The sequence below is a fragment of the Populus nigra genome, chromosome 6 (genome assembly GCF_951802175.1).
Source record: "Populus nigra chromosome 6, ddPopNigr1.1, whole genome shotgun sequence".
Taxonomy (NCBI): domain Eukaryota; kingdom Viridiplantae; phylum Streptophyta; class Magnoliopsida; order Malpighiales; family Salicaceae; genus Populus; species Populus nigra.
The window spans coordinates 15889054-15907709 of NC_084857.1; the positions used below are offsets into that span (position 1 = coordinate 15889054).

Genomic DNA, 18656 nt, shown 5'->3' on the forward strand with positions numbered 1-18656 from the left:
GGGCAAAATTTGTAGATTCTACTTCATATTTAATTACTAAAGAACATAGTTTAAAATCCAAGTCAACTTGATCCGGTAAGGCTTTGGGTTACTTATTGGGAGGATAAGTGGGATTAACACAAGTTTTTTTTTTTCAATTAAAAAAATATCTAAACAATATTTATTTTGATTTAAAAAATAAAAAACATTAATAAGTTTAGTGTTGAGTTTTACCTTAAATTGATTGAGTTTTTAACAATAATTTTTTTTTGACCTTTTTAAACTAAAATAGCTTGTTCTTGGATTAATCGGGTTTTGGATAGACTTATCAAATCAATTTTGGGTTTTATAAAAAAAAATCAACAAATTAATAATTGATTTTTATTGAGTTTTACTTGAGATTATTTTTATTTTATATTTTTTTAACTTAAATAGATGTTGACTTACTAGACCAGAAAAAAAATCAAACTAACTGTAAAGTAAAATCCAATAATTTGGCCGGAATTGCAAATTTGTAATTTAATTAGAAAACTGATTCATTCGGACCTCCTGAAAAGCCCCCAGATTTGGAATCACATGACAAGATAAACTGATAAACACATAACCACCCTTTCGCTCTTAAGTTTCAATTTCAGCCCTCTCTCTACCATGTTTCGCTAAATTGCCCAAATTGCCCCTACATATATAAGAACATGACTGTCTAATCCTTACTTTACTCTTCTGAAGTTGAACGAAAGCCCTAGCAGGTACGTGGAGGGGTAGTGGGGTAAAACAAACCGGCTATCACCTGTAAACTCATCTAAATGACTTTTATCTCCAGGTTACGAACCAATTCTTATATTTCCTCTCTTCTGCATTTTGCAAGCGATTTTTTTTTTAGGAACATATTTATGGGTTATAATATACATTAGGGTAAAAACAAAGTCCCCTAATTATGGAGCTTACCTCATTCGAGTCTGTAAATAATATTATTTCTCAATTGTACCCCTATTGTTTATTTACTCATATAAAACTATATTATGTTTATCTACGTGTTTGGATTGAAAAAAATAAAAAATATGTAATGTTTTTTTTAAATCAGACGTAATTTAAAACACGATATTACACGAAAAAAATACCATATGGAAAGCATGAGGGATCTAGTGAGGTAAAAAAAAATTGTTTGAGGACTAATTAGAGATAAACTATATAATTAAGGGACTTATTTGAGATTTACCCTCTATTAATATCAACATTCTAAACTCTCCCCCTCTTCTTCTTCAACAAATAAACATAACATTGCTGTATGTATATGTATGCATCCTCTCTTCTCCTCTTCCCCCTCTTCTCTTCTCTTCTCTTCCTTTTTCTTCTTCTTTCTTTCATAAGACAGAGTCAGTGCTCCATTTATCGTATTCTCTTCCTGTTTTACATCAAGACTTCTTCTTCTTCTTCTTCTTCTTCTTCTTCTTCGTGTAGATAGAGCTTCGTGCTCTCTGGTCTCTCTTAAATTCAAAACAAGAAAAGAACTATTTTTTTGTTGTTGAAAAAAAGTGTGTTTGCTAATCCAGCAGCGAGAAATAAACGATCTAAATGTTTGTAAAATTATTTTCTGATAAGTTGCTTTGAATTGAAGTAAAATGGAAAAATTACTTGGTGTTTCGATAAGGTGATCTATATTATTGTTGTTGCTGTTGTTGTTGTTGCTGTTTGTTGTTATCATCATCATCTTAATCTGTTGTTTTATTTTGATTCTAAAGTAAAATATCGGTTAGATCTGCTTACCGATTCTTTGATTGCAGGTTTCTTCATGTCTGCAATTGAAGTTGTTCAAGGCATGATTCGTCGCTGTTGTTGTTGAAGAGAGAGATAGTTTTATTATTCGTAAAAAAAAAATAGAAAATAAAAAAAAGGAGGAAAAAAAGATGAAGAGGTCAAGAGATGATGTTTACATGGGGTCTCAGCTTAAAAGGCCGGTGCTCTCTTCTTCTACTAAAGGCGAAACGTAAGTGTTTTTATTTTATTCTTTTTTTAATTTTCTGTTGTTTTAGAGCTTGATTCTGGAATAATTTATGTTAAACCTGATTAATTACATCACTTGTTAGTTAACACTGTCTCTTTTTTTTTTTGATGATGAGTAATTTTCTTAGGTTTAATTCAGTAATTGTATTTTTCTTTTCTTCTTCCTAAATTTTCTTGGAAATCCCTTTCATTCTCGTTTTGGATGTGATAGAAAAAAAGGTAATTATTCTATTTTAGGCACTGGTAACTGTACTTGTGTAACTTTTATGTGAATGAATCTGGGGGGCGAGGGCGATGATCTGTTGGATGTGTTCTGGAATCTTGCAATTAAGTTATTAATTTAAATATATTTTTGTGCTGTGAAGTTCTGGGCAACCCCAGATGATCGGAGGAGGTGGCGGTGGCGGGGGAGGACAGAAACTTACAACAAATGATGCCTTGGCATACCTCAAGGCTGTCAAGGATATATTTCAAGACAACAGAGAAAAATACGACGAGTTTCTTGAGGTCATGAAGGATTTTAAAGCTCAAAGGTTTGTTGTTGATGTGCATGCATTGAGCTCCATTCTAATTTTATTTTATTTTTTTAAAAGAATGTGTATATGTTTTGACGAAATTTTTCTACTTGTTGCCTTTTATTTTTCCTGTAGAATTGACACTGCAGGTGTCATAGCGAGGGTGAAGGAGTTATTTAAAGGGCACCGTGACTTAATTTTGGGTTTCAATACCTTCTTGCCAAAAGGATATGAGATCACTCTCCCACTAGAAGATGAACAGCCTCCACAGAAAAAGCCAGTTGAATTTGAAGAAGCAATTAATTTTGTGAATAAAATTAAGGTACAAAATGTTGTTTCACGGCCAAACTGGAGGGTGGGATTATTGTTCTGGTCCCAAGGGTTTTAATCTTATGAATTTTGTTTTTCCAGACAAGGTTTCAAGGTGATGATCGTGTTTACAAATCATTTTTAGACATTCTGAACCTGTACAGAAAGGAAAATAAGTCCATCAGTGAGGTCTACCAGGAGGTAATACCTGTCGTATCTGCTCACCTCAATACTCTTCCCTTTGTTTGAATGCTTCATTTTCTGTTTCTACCATGTTTAGTTATAACTTTTTTTTTTGTCTGTCTTTGGGACCTTTGAATTTCAAGCAGGATTAATAGAACTACTTCTTTGCAGGTGGCTTCACTTTTTCGAGACCACCATGATCTGCTCTTGGAGTTTACTCATTTCCTTCCAGATTCTTCAGCTGCTGCCAGTGCTCATTTTCCAACTGGTAGGAATCCTGCTCTTCGTGATAGAAGCTCTGCCATGCCTACAATGCGCCAGATGCATGCTGACAAGGTTCCTCCTTCCCCTTTTCATTTCTTTCAATTTTTAGTTAATCACCAAGCTAATGTTTGGCTTTTTATCAATTGCCAGAAAGAAAGGGCTACTGCTTCACATGCTGATCGTGACTTCAGTGTCGACCGTCCCGATCCAGACCATGATAGATCTATGATCAGAGCAGATAAGGATCAACGCAGGCGTGCTGAAAAAGAAAAGGAGAGGAGAGAAGATAGAGATAGGAGGGAACGTGAGCGGGATGATAGAGATTATGATCATGATGGCAATCGAGACTTCAACATGCAACGACTCCCTCACAAGCGGAAATCTGCTCCTAGGGTTGAAGATTCAGTTGCTGAACAAGGTGGGGATGGTGATGAGACCTTTGGAGGAATGAATCCTGTTTCATCCGCTTATGATGATAAAAATACTGTAAAAAGTGAGTTCCTAGTTTTTTTCAGCACTTTACACTTGTAGATGTGATTGGTTTTTGTAGTTTTATATCAAGAAAATTCTAGAAAAAGCACTTTTTATTTTTGTTTTGGGGGGTAGTGGCTATTTGGCTGTAACTGGAAATTATAATTTTGCTGGTGAACTTCTGTCTACTATTCTTGTAGCTCTCAATTTTCGATTGCATCATATTTTGTGCATCTGCAACTTCCACATTTGTCGATTTGAGTTTTAGTTTCATGTTTGCAAGGGTTTTTTTTTTTATTGCACATGAAGTCACATTTTATGTTCTTTGGTTGTTGGGCTGCTCTTTTCTTTTCATTAAACCTTTCTTTCTGAGAGGCATTTTTTTCTTATAGTTCACATGGCACATTTTCTACTGTTTTATTCTGTATTTGTACACATTCTTTTAGCTTTCTGGTGTAAGTTATATGCTTATGACATTCCTAGTCAAAGAAATTATTGTGGTTTCAAATTCCAATATCACGTCAAGGTTTTCCCCTTTTTAATGAACTTTTAGGGCCTAGTTTTTTTATCTGATGCTGCTTGACCTGGTGCTTTATCAACTGTCAATTGAATGAAAACATTTCGTTATTGTGCATGTTACAGCATAAAACACCATCTCTATCTCTTTTTGGGTTCTTATCATGCTTTATGTCTTTATATACTGCTTCAAACTCATATGATCATCATTGCTGGTATCAGTTATATTTTCTTAATGGGCTCTAGTGCTCTTAGCACATTTGAATTGAGTTTGCGGCATCTTTTATTTTTCTTCTTCACCAGGGAAAGCTCCTTTTTCCTTTGTCAAGTTCCAACCCCCTTTGTATATTATATTTTGAGCTGCTTACCTTTTCCTTTCATTCTCTGCTATGTTGACTTGGTTCGTGTCTTGCCAGGTGCGTTAAGTCAAGAGCTTGCCTTTTGCGACAAGGTCAAGGAGACGTTGCTCGATCCTGATAATTACCAGGAATTTTTGAGGTGTCTTCATCTCTACACCAGAGAAATAATCACACGATCAGAGTTGCAATCTTTGGTATGGCTGATAGTAATTTAGCATTGCTCCACAACAACCAATATTAACTGAAAGAGATACATACTAATTTATTAATTAGCTTCTGTTATTACTGTTGAATATGAGAAGAGCTTATGTCAAATCATGTATGTGTATCATTTATGTTCCCTATGGAACATGGGCTACTTGAAATTAAATTTTACTTCTAAAGTAGCTTTTGTTTACTCTCCTTGGACTCTGGCATTTTGGAACTGAAACTTCACATTAAGATCTATTTGAGCTGTAAGGGATAGAGTTTTTGGAGGTTTGACTGAGCCATTTTTGGTTTGCAAAATTTCAACTTGGCACTCTAAGGCTCTTTACTTTTGTTTGATAGGAATTAGATACTTGCTTTTCATGTTCCTTGTTTGGTGCTTTATTTGTAAGTCTCTTCTTGTTGAATGTACAAGAATTGAATTGAGTGCACTTCAATATTGTGTATAAATAAATAGTAGTGGCGGTCCTGTCTATATGTCTACATACTTATAGTCAATGTTGTTGAATAGATCTTATCATAAAAGTTATTGGAATAGAACTAGTAAAGTATGAAACTTTTGGTCATGTCAGGTGGGTGATTTGCTTGGAAGATATCCTGATCTCATGGATGATTTCAATGAATTTTTGGCTCGTTGTGAAAAAAATGGTACCTTTACGAAGCAAGTATTTATTTTACTTTCTTTGGAGATTTCATAATTGACACTTTCTAATCAAAACTTTGTCCTGCAGAGGGTTTACTTGCCGGTGTTGTGAGTAAAAGTAAGTAATGGATGTTCCTTCTTATTACTGTTAGGCTGGATGAGAGCCTCTCACCATTTTGTTTGGTTTAATTTGATTTTTTAAGGACTTGTATTCAGTCTTAGTTCAACTTTTACCGAACCAACCATGTTTGGCTCAGTTCTAAAATGATCTGACCTTTGTCGCAATCAGATTAATGCTTACCAACTTCTTATTCCAGAATCCCTGTGGAATGAAGGTAATTTACCCAGAGCTGTTAAAGTAGAGGACCGGGATAGAGATCGGGATCGTGAGAGAGATGATGGGGTTAAAGATAGAGACCGTGAAATCCGAGAAAGGGATAGGCTTGACAAAAGTGTAACCTTTGGAAATAAGGACACAGGAGGTCACAAGATGTCTTTATTTTCCAGCAAGGATAAGTTTACAGCAAAACCCATTAATGAACTTGACTTGTCTAACTGTGAGCGCTGCAGTCCCAGTTATCGGCTTCTGCCAAAGAGTGTATGCAACTTCTTATATTGTTGACAAGTTGATTTTAGCACTTTCAATAGGTACTGTTCACTGAGTGACTTAATTATTGTATGATGGCAGTACATGATACCTTCTGCAAGTCAGAGGACAGAGCTTGGAGCTGAAGTATTGAATGATCATTGGGTATCTGTTACTTCAGGAAGTGAAGATTACTCTTTTAAACATATGCGAAAAAACCAGTATGAAGAGAGCTTGTTTCGATGTGAAGATGACAGGTTGGAGCTTGCCTCAGATGATGATATTCTGTTTTATGTCTCCATTTTTTGAAAAACAAAAATTGAGGCTATTTTGTTGTAGCTAATATATATTCTCTTTAGGCATTGGCTTTTAACTTATTAATTCTAGGAGTCCCTACTTTTTCCTGACCTTCCTCTTGTGATTAACATCAAAATATAACATTCTGTCATAATGTTATGTCTCTTGTAGGAAGTTGAGACTGTTTGCTCAATCTTTTTCCTTCTCCTCTACATAAATTATTGCTTTAAAAGATTCTAGTGTTTTACTTTTCTTGTTGTTTTCAGGTTTGAGCTGGACATGTTGTTAGAATCTGTGAATGTAACAACCAAGCGTGTGGAAGAATTATTAGAAAAGATCAACAATAACACCATCAAAATGGATAGTCCCATTCGTATTGATGAGCACTTAACAGGTCATACACACTGATTGGTGTTTGATCAAGTTATTAGAATATGTAATTTGTCCTATTCTTGTTTGTTAGGTTCTTTCCTCTTCTTTTTTTCTGATGAGATTGTCCTTTCTTCTGGTGTAGCTCTGAATCTGAGGTGTATTGAACGTTTATATGGCGATCATGGGCTTGATGTAATGGATGTATTGAGGAAGAACACTTCTCTTGCTTTGCCAGTTGTATTAACCCGCTTGAAGCAGAAACAAGAAGAGTGGGCAAGGTGTCGTGCTGACTTTAACAAAGTTTGGGCTGAAATTTATGCCAAAAACTATCACAAATCACTCGATCATCGCAGCTTCTATTTCAAGCAGCAGGATACAAAGAGCTCGAGCACAAAAGGTATTTGCTAGTTGATATCTTGGTATGTTTGGATTCAGATTAAGTAAGACATAAATATTTTGATGTCGTGGCGTGAATGAGAATTATGATCCCTGACCATAATCTTTCTGCTGTTTGAGTACCACAAAAAACTAGAGACGAGTCCTGAATAATTTTAAAGCTGTTTTGTTCCATCCCATACTTGTCAGTTAAGGAAATAAACATCCAACTTACATCACCCTTGGTCATAAAATCATGGATTTATTTTAATTTGTGACTGCATACCAATCCATAGCTACATTAAACATAATGGACTCATCGAACAGACATTATTTATCCAATAGTTCTTATGTCCAAATTAGCGACATTAAACATAATGGATTTATATATGACATATTTTACAGCCTTACTGTTGGAGATCAAAGAAATTAGTGAGAATAAGCGCAAGGAAGATGATGTGCTTCTTGCTTTTGCTGCTGGAAACAGACGACCTATTATACCAAATTTGGAATTTGAGTACCCAGATACTGACATTCATGAGGACTTATATCAACTCATCAAATATTCATGTGGAGAAGTTTGTACATCTGAACAGTTAGATAAAGTGATGAAGATTTGGACAACCTTTTTAGAACCCATGCTTGGTGTTCCGTCTCGACCTCAAGGTGCCGAGGACACTGAAGATGTTGTAAAAGCTAAGAATCAGTCTTCTAAAAGTGGAGAGAGCGAAGGCAGCCCTAGTGGTGGTGGTGCTGCAGTCACAAACTCCAAACATTCAAACTCTTCAAGAAATGGAGATGAAAGTATCCCACCTGAACAATCAAGTTCTAGCAGGGCTTGGATGCTAAATGGAGATAACAGGATTAAAGAAAATGGTCCTCCTGATGCAGATCATGTAGCTCGCAAAAGTGATACTTCCACAAGTGCTCTTCAACATGATAAGGTGGTGATTAATGCAGCTGCATCTGCAGCTGCAGCTGAAGAATTGTCAGGGATCACTAAACAAGCTGCTTCCAATGACCGGCTGCTAAATTCAAATGTATCTCTTGCCACTGGAGAGTTAAGTAATGGGCGAACTCTTGTACAATCAGGTTTGTTGGATGCTTCCAATCTTATCTAATTTGCATTATTTCCTCACATCTCTCTCTCTTCTATCGCTAGTTCCCACCTCCTTTTCTTTGAAATTGATGGCTAGATTTCTGAAATGTAACATTTTGTTTCAAGGGCTTAGTGCTACTCCTTCAAGACCAAGCAATGGCACTGTTGAGGGAGGGCTTGGAATAGGTTCGAGTAATGAAATATTACCTTCAACAGAGGTATGGTGCTTTCATATATTAGTTTATATCAATTTCCTAAGCTTGTTCTTGATTAGACTGTGTGAGCATGGATGAAGTGGTATTGAAGGATCTTAAATCTTCCAGTTTTGAAGCTGATTTGGTTTGTGATCTTGCAGAATAGTGCAAACGGATTCACATAGTGGACCCAAACTAGTTGGGCATTGAGGCTTTGTTGTTGTTGTTCTTGATAGACCACTTACCAGTCAATTGGAATTTTAAGCCATTAGCCTCGGTAGCCTCGGTATCATATTGGTAGATTCTTAAGCTGAATTATTTGCCCAGACACAGCAGTATAAGTTATGATGGTTGCTTGACAAGCATCTTTTACTGGTTTTGCAATTGAATTAAAGTTATAGAAAAATACTCCTATTGACTGCATCGCCTGATATGGCTAAGGGTTGTTGAGAATTAAACATCAACTAAATGAACAACATGTTGGGTTTCTTATTTGATCGAATTTTCTTTTCTAGTGAACTTGAGATGAAAGATGAATGTGTATCTATTGCTGATCTAACAGGCTGGTGAGTTTTCAAGACCCGCTGTATCCACAAATGGGGTAGCAACAGGAGTCATCAAGAATCACAGATATAATGATGAATCCGCTGCACAATTTAAAATTGAAAGAGAAGAGGGTGAATTATCTCCAAATGGAGATTTTGAGGAGGATAATTTTGCATTTTATGGAGAAGCTGGTTTGGAGGCAGCGCATAAGGTGAAGGACAGTGCTGTTAGTAGGCAATATCAAGCCAGACAGGGAGAAGGATGTGGAGAGGCTGGAGGAGAGAATGATGCTGATGCTGATGATGAAGGTGATGAAAGTGCTCAAAGGTCAACAGAGGATAGTGAGAATGCATCTGAGAATGGTGATGTTTCTGGAAGTGAGTCTGGAGATGGTGAAGATTGTTCTCGGGAAGAGCACGAGGAAGATGGTGACCATGATGAGCATGATATTAAAGCTGAGAGTGAAGGTGAGGCCGAAGGAATGGCTGATGCCCATGATGTTGAAGGAGATGGAACAATGTTACCATTTTCAGAACGATTTCTTCTAAATGTGAAGCCTTTGGCAAAGCATGTCCCTCCTTCATTGCATGACAAAGAAAAAGTTTCTCGGGTTTTCTACGGAAATGATTCCTTCTATGTTCTTTTTAGGCTTCACCAAGTAAGGCTTGTTTTTGAATTCTGTTTATATGGCTGGATTTTTATTTAATTACAAGACTGCTTTTATTAACATGGTATCTCTGTTTATTAATTTGACAGACATTATACGAGAGAATACAATCTGCAAAGGTGAATTCATCATCTGCCGAAAGGAAATGGAGAGCTTCAAATGATACTAGCCCTACTGATCTCTATGCCAGGTGCCATAGTTTCAGAAATTTAAGAGGTTCTGTCAACTTGAACTTGATCAGTTTTTATTAATTTAAGTGTGTGTGTCTTTGCAGATTCATGAGTGCACTTTACAACTTACTTGATGGTTCTTCTGATAATACAAAATTTGAGGATGATTGCCGAGCTATTATTGGGACACAGTCATATGTTCTATTCACATTGGACAAACTAATATATAAGCTTGTCAAACAGGTAAAAGGCATAGGATTTCCTTCAACATTTTCATTCTCCAGTTTTCTGCCTTTCTTGCCCTTGTCCTCTCACCAAATAGTTCTTTATTTCCCTCAGCTCCAAACGGTAGCAGCAGATGAGATGGACAACAAGTTGCTCCAACTATATGGATATGAAAAATCAAGGAAACCTGGAAGACTTGTGGATATTGTTTATCACGAAAATGCTCGAGTGCTTCTTCACGATGAGAACATATATCGCATTGAATGTGTAGGTCTCTAGTGGTTTTGCTTCTGTGTCTGTTTTTATTGGACTGTTATGAGTTTGAAGGTTTCTTGATTTTGCTGCAACTGTAACACAATTTTCTCTGCAGTCTTCCGCACCAACACACTTGTCTATTCAGCTTATGGACTTTGGACATGATAAACCTGAAGTGACTGCTGTTTCCATGGATCCTAATTTTGCATCTTATCTGCTTAATGATTTCCTCCCAGTTGTTCCTGACAAAAAAGAAAAGCCAGGGATTTTCCTGAAGAGGTACGTGGACCCAATGGACAAAGTTGTCTGCTTTGTATGAGCTCCTTTGGCTAAATAAAGACCACTGTTTACAGGAATAAACGTAGAAATGCAAATTCTGATGAGTGCCAGGCCATGGAAGGTTTTCGGGTTTTCAATGGTTTAGAGTGTAAAATTGCATGCAATTCATCTAAGGTATCTTGCATTAAAAGCCGCGTTTTAGTTTTGCTTGTTTGTATTCATTTACTTGTAATTAAGCAAGACCCACTATATACTTTCTTGTTCGTTATCTCTTCTTTCTTCTGTTTAACAACTGTTGATGTGTGCATGTAGGTATCCTATGTTTTAGATACAGAAGATTTTTTGTTTCGAACGGGAAGGAAAAGCAGAACTTTGCAGCAGAATGGCTCCTGCCACAACCATGAAAAGATTTCGAAAAGAGTACAACGGTTTCACAGATGGCTATCTAGCAAATAACATGCCTTCCTGCAACGGAGTGGATATGGTGTGTACTAATCTTTGCTTAACTGATTGCGATTGCTTGTCACAGTAATCAAAATTACCTTCGCACATAAGCCTGCACACACTGATTAGAAGTTAACGATCAGTCCAGTCTGATTTATTGGTTAATATTATTCCAGTTCCTCCATTTGTACCCTTAAAATGAACAGGAAAAGACAACCTCTCTAATGCTTTCCTTCCTCTTTGTTTTTTTAATTTTTTTAACCTCCTCTCTAACACTTGCTCTCAGATTTTGTTCCACAGCTGGCTTTGGAATGCATTTCACGGGCTGTCGCCAAAAATGCAATTGTGGCGGCGGGCGCGGCCAAATTAGCTTTGATCTGTTCTCATAGCTGTCTCACCAAGTGAATAAGGAATCATGGAGATATGGCTTTGCAAGATTGTAGTATAGTGTAAGCTTGTGGCCTTTCGAGCCACCATCATGTATGTATATAGGGCTGACGTGATGTAATATCTGAGATATATGTTCATTCCATTCATCAATATTTTTATAGTCTTGTTTCTCTCCCTTGGATTTCTGCTCCACTCTTTGTAGTCACCGTGCTGTAATTTGCCTTGCCCATCGTAAGGCGGCTCTCTACTTCGGCAGCCATCCAAGATGACCACATAGAAACAAGCCCGGTCTGGCCAGTCAAACTCCCATGTGAATTTGGCTGACCTGCTTGAGGCCCCGTTTATTTACAGGAAAGTAGTTTTTTTTTGGAAAGTGAATTCCGGGAAAGTAAATTCCGGGAAAGTATTTTTCGATGTTTGGTAGTGTAATGAAAAATAAGTTGGAAAACATTTTCTAGTGTTTGGTTATGTTATGGAAAATGAGCTGGAAAATAACTTATTAATATTTTATTTTTTCAAGTTTATTAAAATAATAAGGAACAAATCTTACAAATTAAAAAGTTGAATGAGAATGAAATTGAAAAAAAATATAATTTCATAAATTATCTCAAATAAAATAAATAATAATCAAAATAATAGAGATCAAATCTAAAAAATTAAAAAAATGAAAGGTGAAGAAATTAAAATAATAATAATTAACATTTTATAAATTATTTCAAATAAAATAAGTAAAAATCAAAAGAATAAGGACCAAATTTGATAGATAAAAAATTTCAATAAAAAAATGATAAGAAAAAAGCAAATAGCAATTATAAAAATAAGGACCAAATTTAATATAAAAATTAAATTTTAAGAGATGAAATTGAAAAATAAATATTCAAAACAAATTATATATAGCAATCAAAAGTTTGAGGATCAAATTTGATATAATTAGCAAATAATGACATTTCTAAATTTTTCACAGCTTCCGAAAAGTGTTTTCCGCCCAAATTTTTCAGGAAAAACACTTTCCTGAAAACCAAGCCAAATTTTCCTTTGACTGGAAAGTGTTTTCCGTTGACCAACTTTTTCAATAGCAAACAAACACAAGAAAGTTTGGAAAGTAGTTTCCCGGAAACCACTTTCCGGAAAACAAACACAGCCAAAAAGGAAAACACTTTTCTAGAAATCAAACCAAATTTTTCTTTGACGGGAAAGTGTTTTCCGTTGACCGAAAAGTGTTTCCGTTGACCGGAAAGTGTTTCCGTTGACCGGAAAGTGTTTTCCGTTGACCAACTTTTCTAATGGCAAACAAACACAGGAAAGTTTGGAAAATGGTTTCCCGAAAAATGAATTCCGGGAAACAAACATGGCCTGAGATTCTTCTGAGCCGGTAGACACGGTAAGAGTTGGTGAAAACTTGACCGGTTTAATGATAAAAAAAAAAAAAGAAGGGAAAAAACCTAGACCAGGCAAAGAAAATAAAGCCGTCGGGTTGCAACTTTTAGAATCTAGAGTTTGATATTAGCAAGTTAATGATTTTTATATTCTATAGTAAACCTTCTGGGGAAGAAAAGGAGAGAAACATGGAGAGGGAGGGGAGGGGGTGTGGCTGTGCTAGATTGAGAAGAATCAGATGCCTTGTAAAAATGAATTAGGTTACTTTTTATATTAAAATGCCTCTTTAGAGCCCAAGTCCGCAGAAGAGTCGAAGCCCAATGCCAGAGCCTATATTATTTCCTTACTCACTCTTATGATTCTTGGATCAACAGCTTTTGGGTCATTTTTTTCCCTCGATCAACTATTATAATTGTCGTTTTGATGCATCCTATCCATGACATCGTTTAGGGTATGTTACCTACACTTCTTTGTTAGAGGTTAGATATTTTTATTTTTTATAAAAAAAATTATATATACAGATTTTTTCAACGCATTTCTATAGTTTAAAAAATTTAAATTAAAAAACAATTATTATACATACATGTAATTAAATAAATCGACAACTATATGTCCAAATAAACAATAAAAAATTATTAACAATACCTAAAAATAAAATTTTAAAAATCGAGAGACAAGTGTAAATTAAGATATTTAATCTTGAAAGACGAGACATTTATTCGGTTGTTAAATTTGTTTATTAAAATAATTTTTTATATAAGTAAACGATAAAAAAAATAGAGACAAATTAAATTGATTGAATAAAATAAGAAGGAAAAAACAACATCTACACATAAAAAAAATTATTTAAAAAAATAAAGTTCATCAATACAAAGATAAAAAAAAAATTACAGATGAATCAGAAAAAACTCTTCAAATTTAAATGTATAACTAAAAAAATAATCGTCATTTAAAAGAAGTTCCTCAAATAAAATAAAAGAGAGAAGGGTAATAATTTAAATATAAATTAAAAATATTTAGAGAAAAACCATAAAAAATCATTAATTAAAAAAATAGAAAAAAAAAAGACAAAGGCTAGGCGTTGCGTAGCCTCGCAAACCAGGCCAGCCCGCATGACCCATGCGCGTGATTGAACCCTTAATTTTTTTTTGTTTGCAATTGGGGTGTACGCTCCAAATTTTTTTGAAAAAAAAAATTAGACGATGCGTTATCTAGTTTACCCAAATTCTAGTTATTACGGTGGCCAGAAAAATTAAGGCTTAAATGTTTTTACCCTAAAACTTGTTTCTCAACCTATTTTTGACCCTAAACACCTATAAAATACCATAAGAATCATGATAAATCTATTTATGACCTCAAAAAACTGCTTCAAAAAACAAAATCAATCCAAGATTTTTTTTTCACGAACTTTAAAGGTAAAAAAAAAACACATAATATGATATCCCCTCATTAAATAGAACTATATGACACAAATATTATCTGTTTTGATAGCCTAAATCGATGTTAATGACACTTTTCTCTCTCTACCGTCAAAATCCGGTGATCTCTCTTTCTCTCTCCTCTCTCAACTAGAGACTAAAATATAACAAAAATAAATTTTTGTAGCAAATTGAATTGAAAAAATATTAAGATATTGAAATTGTATAATTTATGTGATTTTTAAAGTTTAAGGATCAAAATGCATCTTTTATGAAACTTTATAGCATACGCCTATGTTTGGAATCTTTTTCATTTTTGTCACTTTTCTTTCAATTTCATCTTTTCATAAAAAATCAAAATTAATTGGTTTTTAATTAGAACTAAATCGCCAAAAAACATTTGAGAATCAAATTGAAAAAACATAATATTTTACGCAGTCCATCCATAGTAATGCATGAGAGGTTAAACAACAAAGCAATGTACAATGAAAAACTCATGTCTTTTGGAACCATATTTAATTTTCAAATAAATGTTTTCTTTGTTATTCTTTTTATAAATAAAAGATATTAAAAATAGTGGCTCAGATGTCACTTGTGTTAAAAAAATGGATTATTTCATTCAAAGGTCATTTACAAAGGTGAATATTATATAAAAAAAACAATAATAATACTTATCAAAACCAATCCAATTTGTTTTTAGAGAAATTTAGTTAATACCACAAAAAATTATATTATCCAAATAATATTATCTTATTTTTAGATTTTTAAAATTAGAGGACGTGTGATTTTTCTCAGTTCTAATTCTAACTAGTTGATTGCAATATTTTTAGTATTTTAGGTAAAAATCAATTAATAACATGGTGAATAAAATGTTAGATTCACTTGAATTACTTGATGGAGAAAAATAAATTCAAATAAAAAACCGATAACTTTGGGACATAGTTATGAAATTCAATTTGGTTATTAATTCAGATAAGGTATATAGTTCACGGGTTAAAAAGATTAAATTTATAAAAAAATTAAAATAATATTATTTTAATAAAAAAATTAAAATTAAAATAAATTAGTTGAAAGTCAAGTTTTGACAGGATCAGTAGATAGAGTCAAGTTTTTTTACCGAATTAATAAGTTTTTTTTTATTTTATTTTAAACATGAATCAGTTTAGATCTGAATTAATTGAGCGTGAGGTTAGGTAATGAAAAAAAATCGAATAAATACAGCAATAACTAAGGAGGGAGCAACTACGTGACCAGCCGCGTGGTTTTGAATGAAATCTACAATTTATTTTTTATTTTCCATTATTAAAATCAAAAGCAAAATAGGAGAAGCAGATGGATCATTCAAAAAAGAGACCAACATAGGACCGTTGCAGCAACGTTAAAAAAAATCTGAATATTTTTTTAAAAAGTAATCTTTACCACCATCACCACCTAGTTACCGTTAGCACCACTCAATTACCCAACAGCCGCTCCCTCAAAATCTAAAATTCCAACCCCAGAGTTGAACACAAGGAGGAAAAAGAAGTATAGAGTTCTTGTCCAATTTTCATTCTTTATGGCAACTTTGGCACCTGGAATTCTGTTGAAGCTACTAAATGGGATGGATACAGGGACTAAACCCACCAGCGAGCACCGGAGTTCAGTTTTGCAGGTAACTGACATAGTACCAGCTGATCTCGACGAGAAAAATCTGTGGCCTAAACAAGGATTCTTCATTAAAGTATCAGATTCTTCGCACTCCATCTATGTCAGTCTTCCCTCTGATCAAGATGATTATGTTCTCAGCGACAAAATGCAGCTAGGTCAGTTCATTTACGTTGACAGACTGGAGCCAGGATCTCCTGTTCCTGTTGTCAAAGGGGCAAAACCACTTCCAGGGAGACACCCATTATTAGGAACCCCTGAACCCCTTATGGGTCTTAGAGGAAAGGGAGAGAGAAGTGAACAAAAACCACCCTATGGTCAAAGGAGAGGTTCTTGGGGAACAGGGCAAAATGGGGCAGATGGGGTTTCATCTCCAATGGTTTTAAAGCCAGTTCCTTTGGATTTTAATCAGTGCACACCGGTGAAACAGCGGTTGGCTGTAAGTTGTGTGAAATCAGTCTCCCCGGTGGTGAGAGGGAGAATTGCCAAAGATGGAGGCACTAATGGGGTGGTTAGGTGTTCTTTTGCTGGTGGTGGATTGCTGGCTAAGATGGTGGACAACAAGGGAGAGAGCCCTGCATTGCTTAGGAAAAGTTGTGCTGCACCTTCTGCTAATTTCAAGTTTCCAAGAAGCAAGAGTGTCTGTGAACGAGAAGCTAGAATTCCAATTAGCCCCTGCAAATCATCTGTAGGTGCATTTTCCTCTCATTTATTAAGTATTGAATTATTATTTTTTGGTTCATCAAGTTACTGATGAGCTTGAAATGGTTGCTTGACAATAAATATAGTAATTAGCTTTTGGAAAGAACCAAAGCTTTTCATTGCCCTATAAATCTTCTGTATAAAAATATAAATATAAATATAAATATAATTGAATGCTGCTGTTTTTGTTTTCTGTAGGAAAATAAAAGCTCAACTCCCCCACCGAGTTTAAGAAGGGCGGTAGCTTCTCTCGGAATGGGCGGAGAAGCACAAAACTCTTGCAATTTAAAGGCCATCTCAGAAATACAGTGTCAGCATGGTAATGCAGCCTCTGATACCAGTACCGAGCTGGCCATGAATTTACCAGGAAAGTTGAACCTATTAGGCAAGGTGAACTCTGGATTCCTCTAGATGAAATCTTGATTCTCTTTGCTTTCTCTTGTTTGCTAAACCTTTTGTGGCTAACAGGAAGCTGTGCAGCAACGAGAAACGGCTCAGAAGATAGCCCTCCAGGCGCTAAGAGATGCCTCAGCCACTGAAACTTTAGTTCGGCCTCTCAAGTACTAAACCCCTTCTCCTATCCCTTGTATTTGTGCATTTTTTGGCTCCTTTCGGTTTTAATCACGTTATCATGATTTGGAAGTTTGAAACTAAGTTTTGCTAACATCAAAACGATGACTACCTGTGTAGGATGATCTTGAATTTGAGCAGAACAGCGAGACCAGATGCTCCAGCAACCTGTTTTGACCAGTTTCTGGAGTTCCATCACCAGATTGTGAGAGCAGTTACTGATATAGTGTCCATTCAAGCAGCTACTTCAGCTGCTGAAGTTGGTCAGAGCACAAATATCGAACAGCGTGGAGAAAATTCCTCAATCTTACATGAAATTGTACACAATTCTATGGACCAATGTGGGAATCCTGCATTAAACTCATCAAAAAGAAGAACAGCATTGTACAAATCAATTGGTAGCTTCAATGAAAGAAGTGATCAGACGATGAATTTCGAGAAACTCCAAAGATCAAATGCTAATCAAAAGGCCTTTCCAGAAAGAAAAGGGCCATCAACTCCACAGGGAAAACTGCCACCTAAAGCTATAATTGAGAATGATGAAAACAAGAGACCAACCTCCTCTTGCAGCTTAAGCAATACAATTAGGTTGGGTAAGCAGATTGAAAATGAAGCTGGAAATTGGTTCATGGACTTCCTAGAGAAAGCTTTGGAAACTGGAATGAAGAAATCTAAAGGAACAACAGCAGATGGGGATGCTAAGAAAGTTCCTCAATCTCTAATATTGAAGGTTATAAACTGGGTGGAGGTAGAGCAGTCTAACTGCAGTAAGCGGCCAGTTCATCCAAAAGCAGCACAGATTGCTCGGAAGTTGAGGATCAAGGTGAAGAATCCTTAGATGGGCTACTGTCGAATCTAGATCTTTTGATCATAAAGAATTCAGAAACCTCTCTGGTTGGCTTTCCCTATCGGAAATAGCATTCCAACTCGTTTTCGTTTTGTATGTGTGTGTGTATAAAATATATACTGTGTGTCTGTGCGTGTTCAGATTTTTGGGACATTTTGTTTGGAAATGATAGTGCATTGATTGAACTTCCACGCATGTATCCAGCTAAAAGCAGATAAAAAAAAGGTCGTTGCGTCGGCATTCAGATGCAGAAAAGAGCTTTGATTTTGAGGGGGTTGAGGACGGAGAAATTATCGAATCCCCGATCTCATCAGCCACATAACTCGCATACCATGAAACACAGCAGCAGCAGCATCTTCATGGAACATGAAATAGAGTTCTTACTTCCTCTATTTGTGTATGGTATTAAAATAGGTTCGATTTTTGGTTACGCGATAGGAGCCAAAGACACAAACACAAAACCCCCCAGCTAGTCTCCCTTTAACCTTTTTCCCTCAGAGAGGCAGGTGTGTTCGGGGAACTACTAAATGCTCAGTTGAGCTGCAGCTCCACCCCCATGATTGGCCAAATCGGCTTCCCTGATGAACACACAGGTTGACCAACGTTTTGTATATTTTGTGGTAGAATTTGTCGAAATGATATGACACTGGCTGGAAGAGTCGGCAGATTGATCTATTGGACCTTATTCAACTAGCGCAGTAGTCTCCCTCTAACTCAGGTGACAGGCCATTGAAAATGCAGAGCACTTTCAA

General features: G+C 35.5%; 2 protein-coding genes across 4 annotated transcripts; both read left to right on the forward strand.

Moving 5' to 3' along the window:
* The first annotated feature begins 1240 nt into the window (after positions 1 to 1240).
* LOC133695668 (paired amphipathic helix protein Sin3-like 4) lies at positions 1241 to 11521 on the forward strand. 3 transcript variants are annotated; one of them, XM_062117591.1, is made up of 24 exons: positions 1241 to 1272; positions 1761 to 1963; positions 2346 to 2513; positions 2631 to 2817; positions 2907 to 3005; positions 3159 to 3323; positions 3402 to 3744; positions 4655 to 4791; positions 5377 to 5452; positions 5536 to 5565; positions 5765 to 6045; positions 6136 to 6290; positions 6597 to 6724; positions 6845 to 7099; positions 7483 to 8169; positions 8303 to 8394; positions 8933 to 9574; positions 9673 to 9773; positions 9858 to 9996; positions 10093 to 10245; positions 10349 to 10512; positions 10587 to 10686; positions 10825 to 10996; positions 11243 to 11521. In XM_062117591.1, exons 2-23 carry the CDS (start codon positions 1884 to 1886, stop codon positions 10966 to 10968), a joined length of 4326 nt encoding a protein of 1441 aa, XP_061973575.1. In that variant the 5' UTR covers positions 1241 to 1272; positions 1761 to 1883; the 3' UTR covers positions 10969 to 10996; positions 11243 to 11521. The 3 variants fall into 3 exon arrangements, with proteins under 3 accessions (XP_061973575.1, XP_061973574.1, XP_061973576.1); XM_062117590.1 differs by lacking the exon at positions 1241 to 1272 and adding an exon at positions 1281 to 1627; XM_062117592.1 differs by lacking the exon at positions 1241 to 1272 and adding an exon at positions 1281 to 1627 and having other exon boundaries at positions 11257 to 11521.
* Positions 11522 to 15499: 3978 nt separating this feature from the next.
* On the forward strand, positions 15500 to 18093 carry LOC133696432 (uncharacterized). Its single transcript, XM_062118615.1, has 4 exons — positions 15500 to 16473; positions 16686 to 16877; positions 16956 to 17047; positions 17178 to 18093. The coding sequence occupies exons 1-4, from the start codon at positions 15697 to 15699 to the stop codon at positions 17893 to 17895; spliced, it is 1779 nt and encodes a 592-aa protein (XP_061974599.1). The 5' UTR covers positions 15500 to 15696; the 3' UTR covers positions 17896 to 18093.
* The last annotated feature ends 563 nt before the right edge of the window (positions 18094 to 18656 follow it).

Excerpts from the sequence above, each read along its gene's own strand:
- LOC133695668 (XM_062117591.1), top strand. The coding sequence starts at position 1,884 with ATGAAGAGGTCAAGAGATGATGTTTACATGGGGTCTCAGCTTAAAAGG. Across the intron at positions 2,514-2,630 it reads AAGGATTTTAAAGCTCAAAG|AATTGACACTGCAGGTGTCA; the intron begins GTTTGTTGTTGA and ends TTTTTCCTGTAG. Across the intron at positions 9,997-10,092 it reads TATATAAGCTTGTCAAACAG|CTCCAAACGGTAGCAGCAGA; the intron begins GTAAAAGGCATA and ends TATTTCCCTCAG.
- LOC133696432 (XM_062118615.1), top strand. The coding sequence starts at position 15,697 with ATGGCAACTTTGGCACCTGGAATTCTGTTGAAGCTACTAAATGGGATG. Across the intron at positions 16,878-16,955 it reads AGTTGAACCTATTAGGCAAG|GAAGCTGTGCAGCAACGAGA; the intron begins GTGAACTCTGGA and ends TGTGGCTAACAG. Across the intron at positions 17,048-17,177 it reads ACTTTAGTTCGGCCTCTCAA|GATGATCTTGAATTTGAGCA; the intron begins GTACTAAACCCC and ends CTACCTGTGTAG.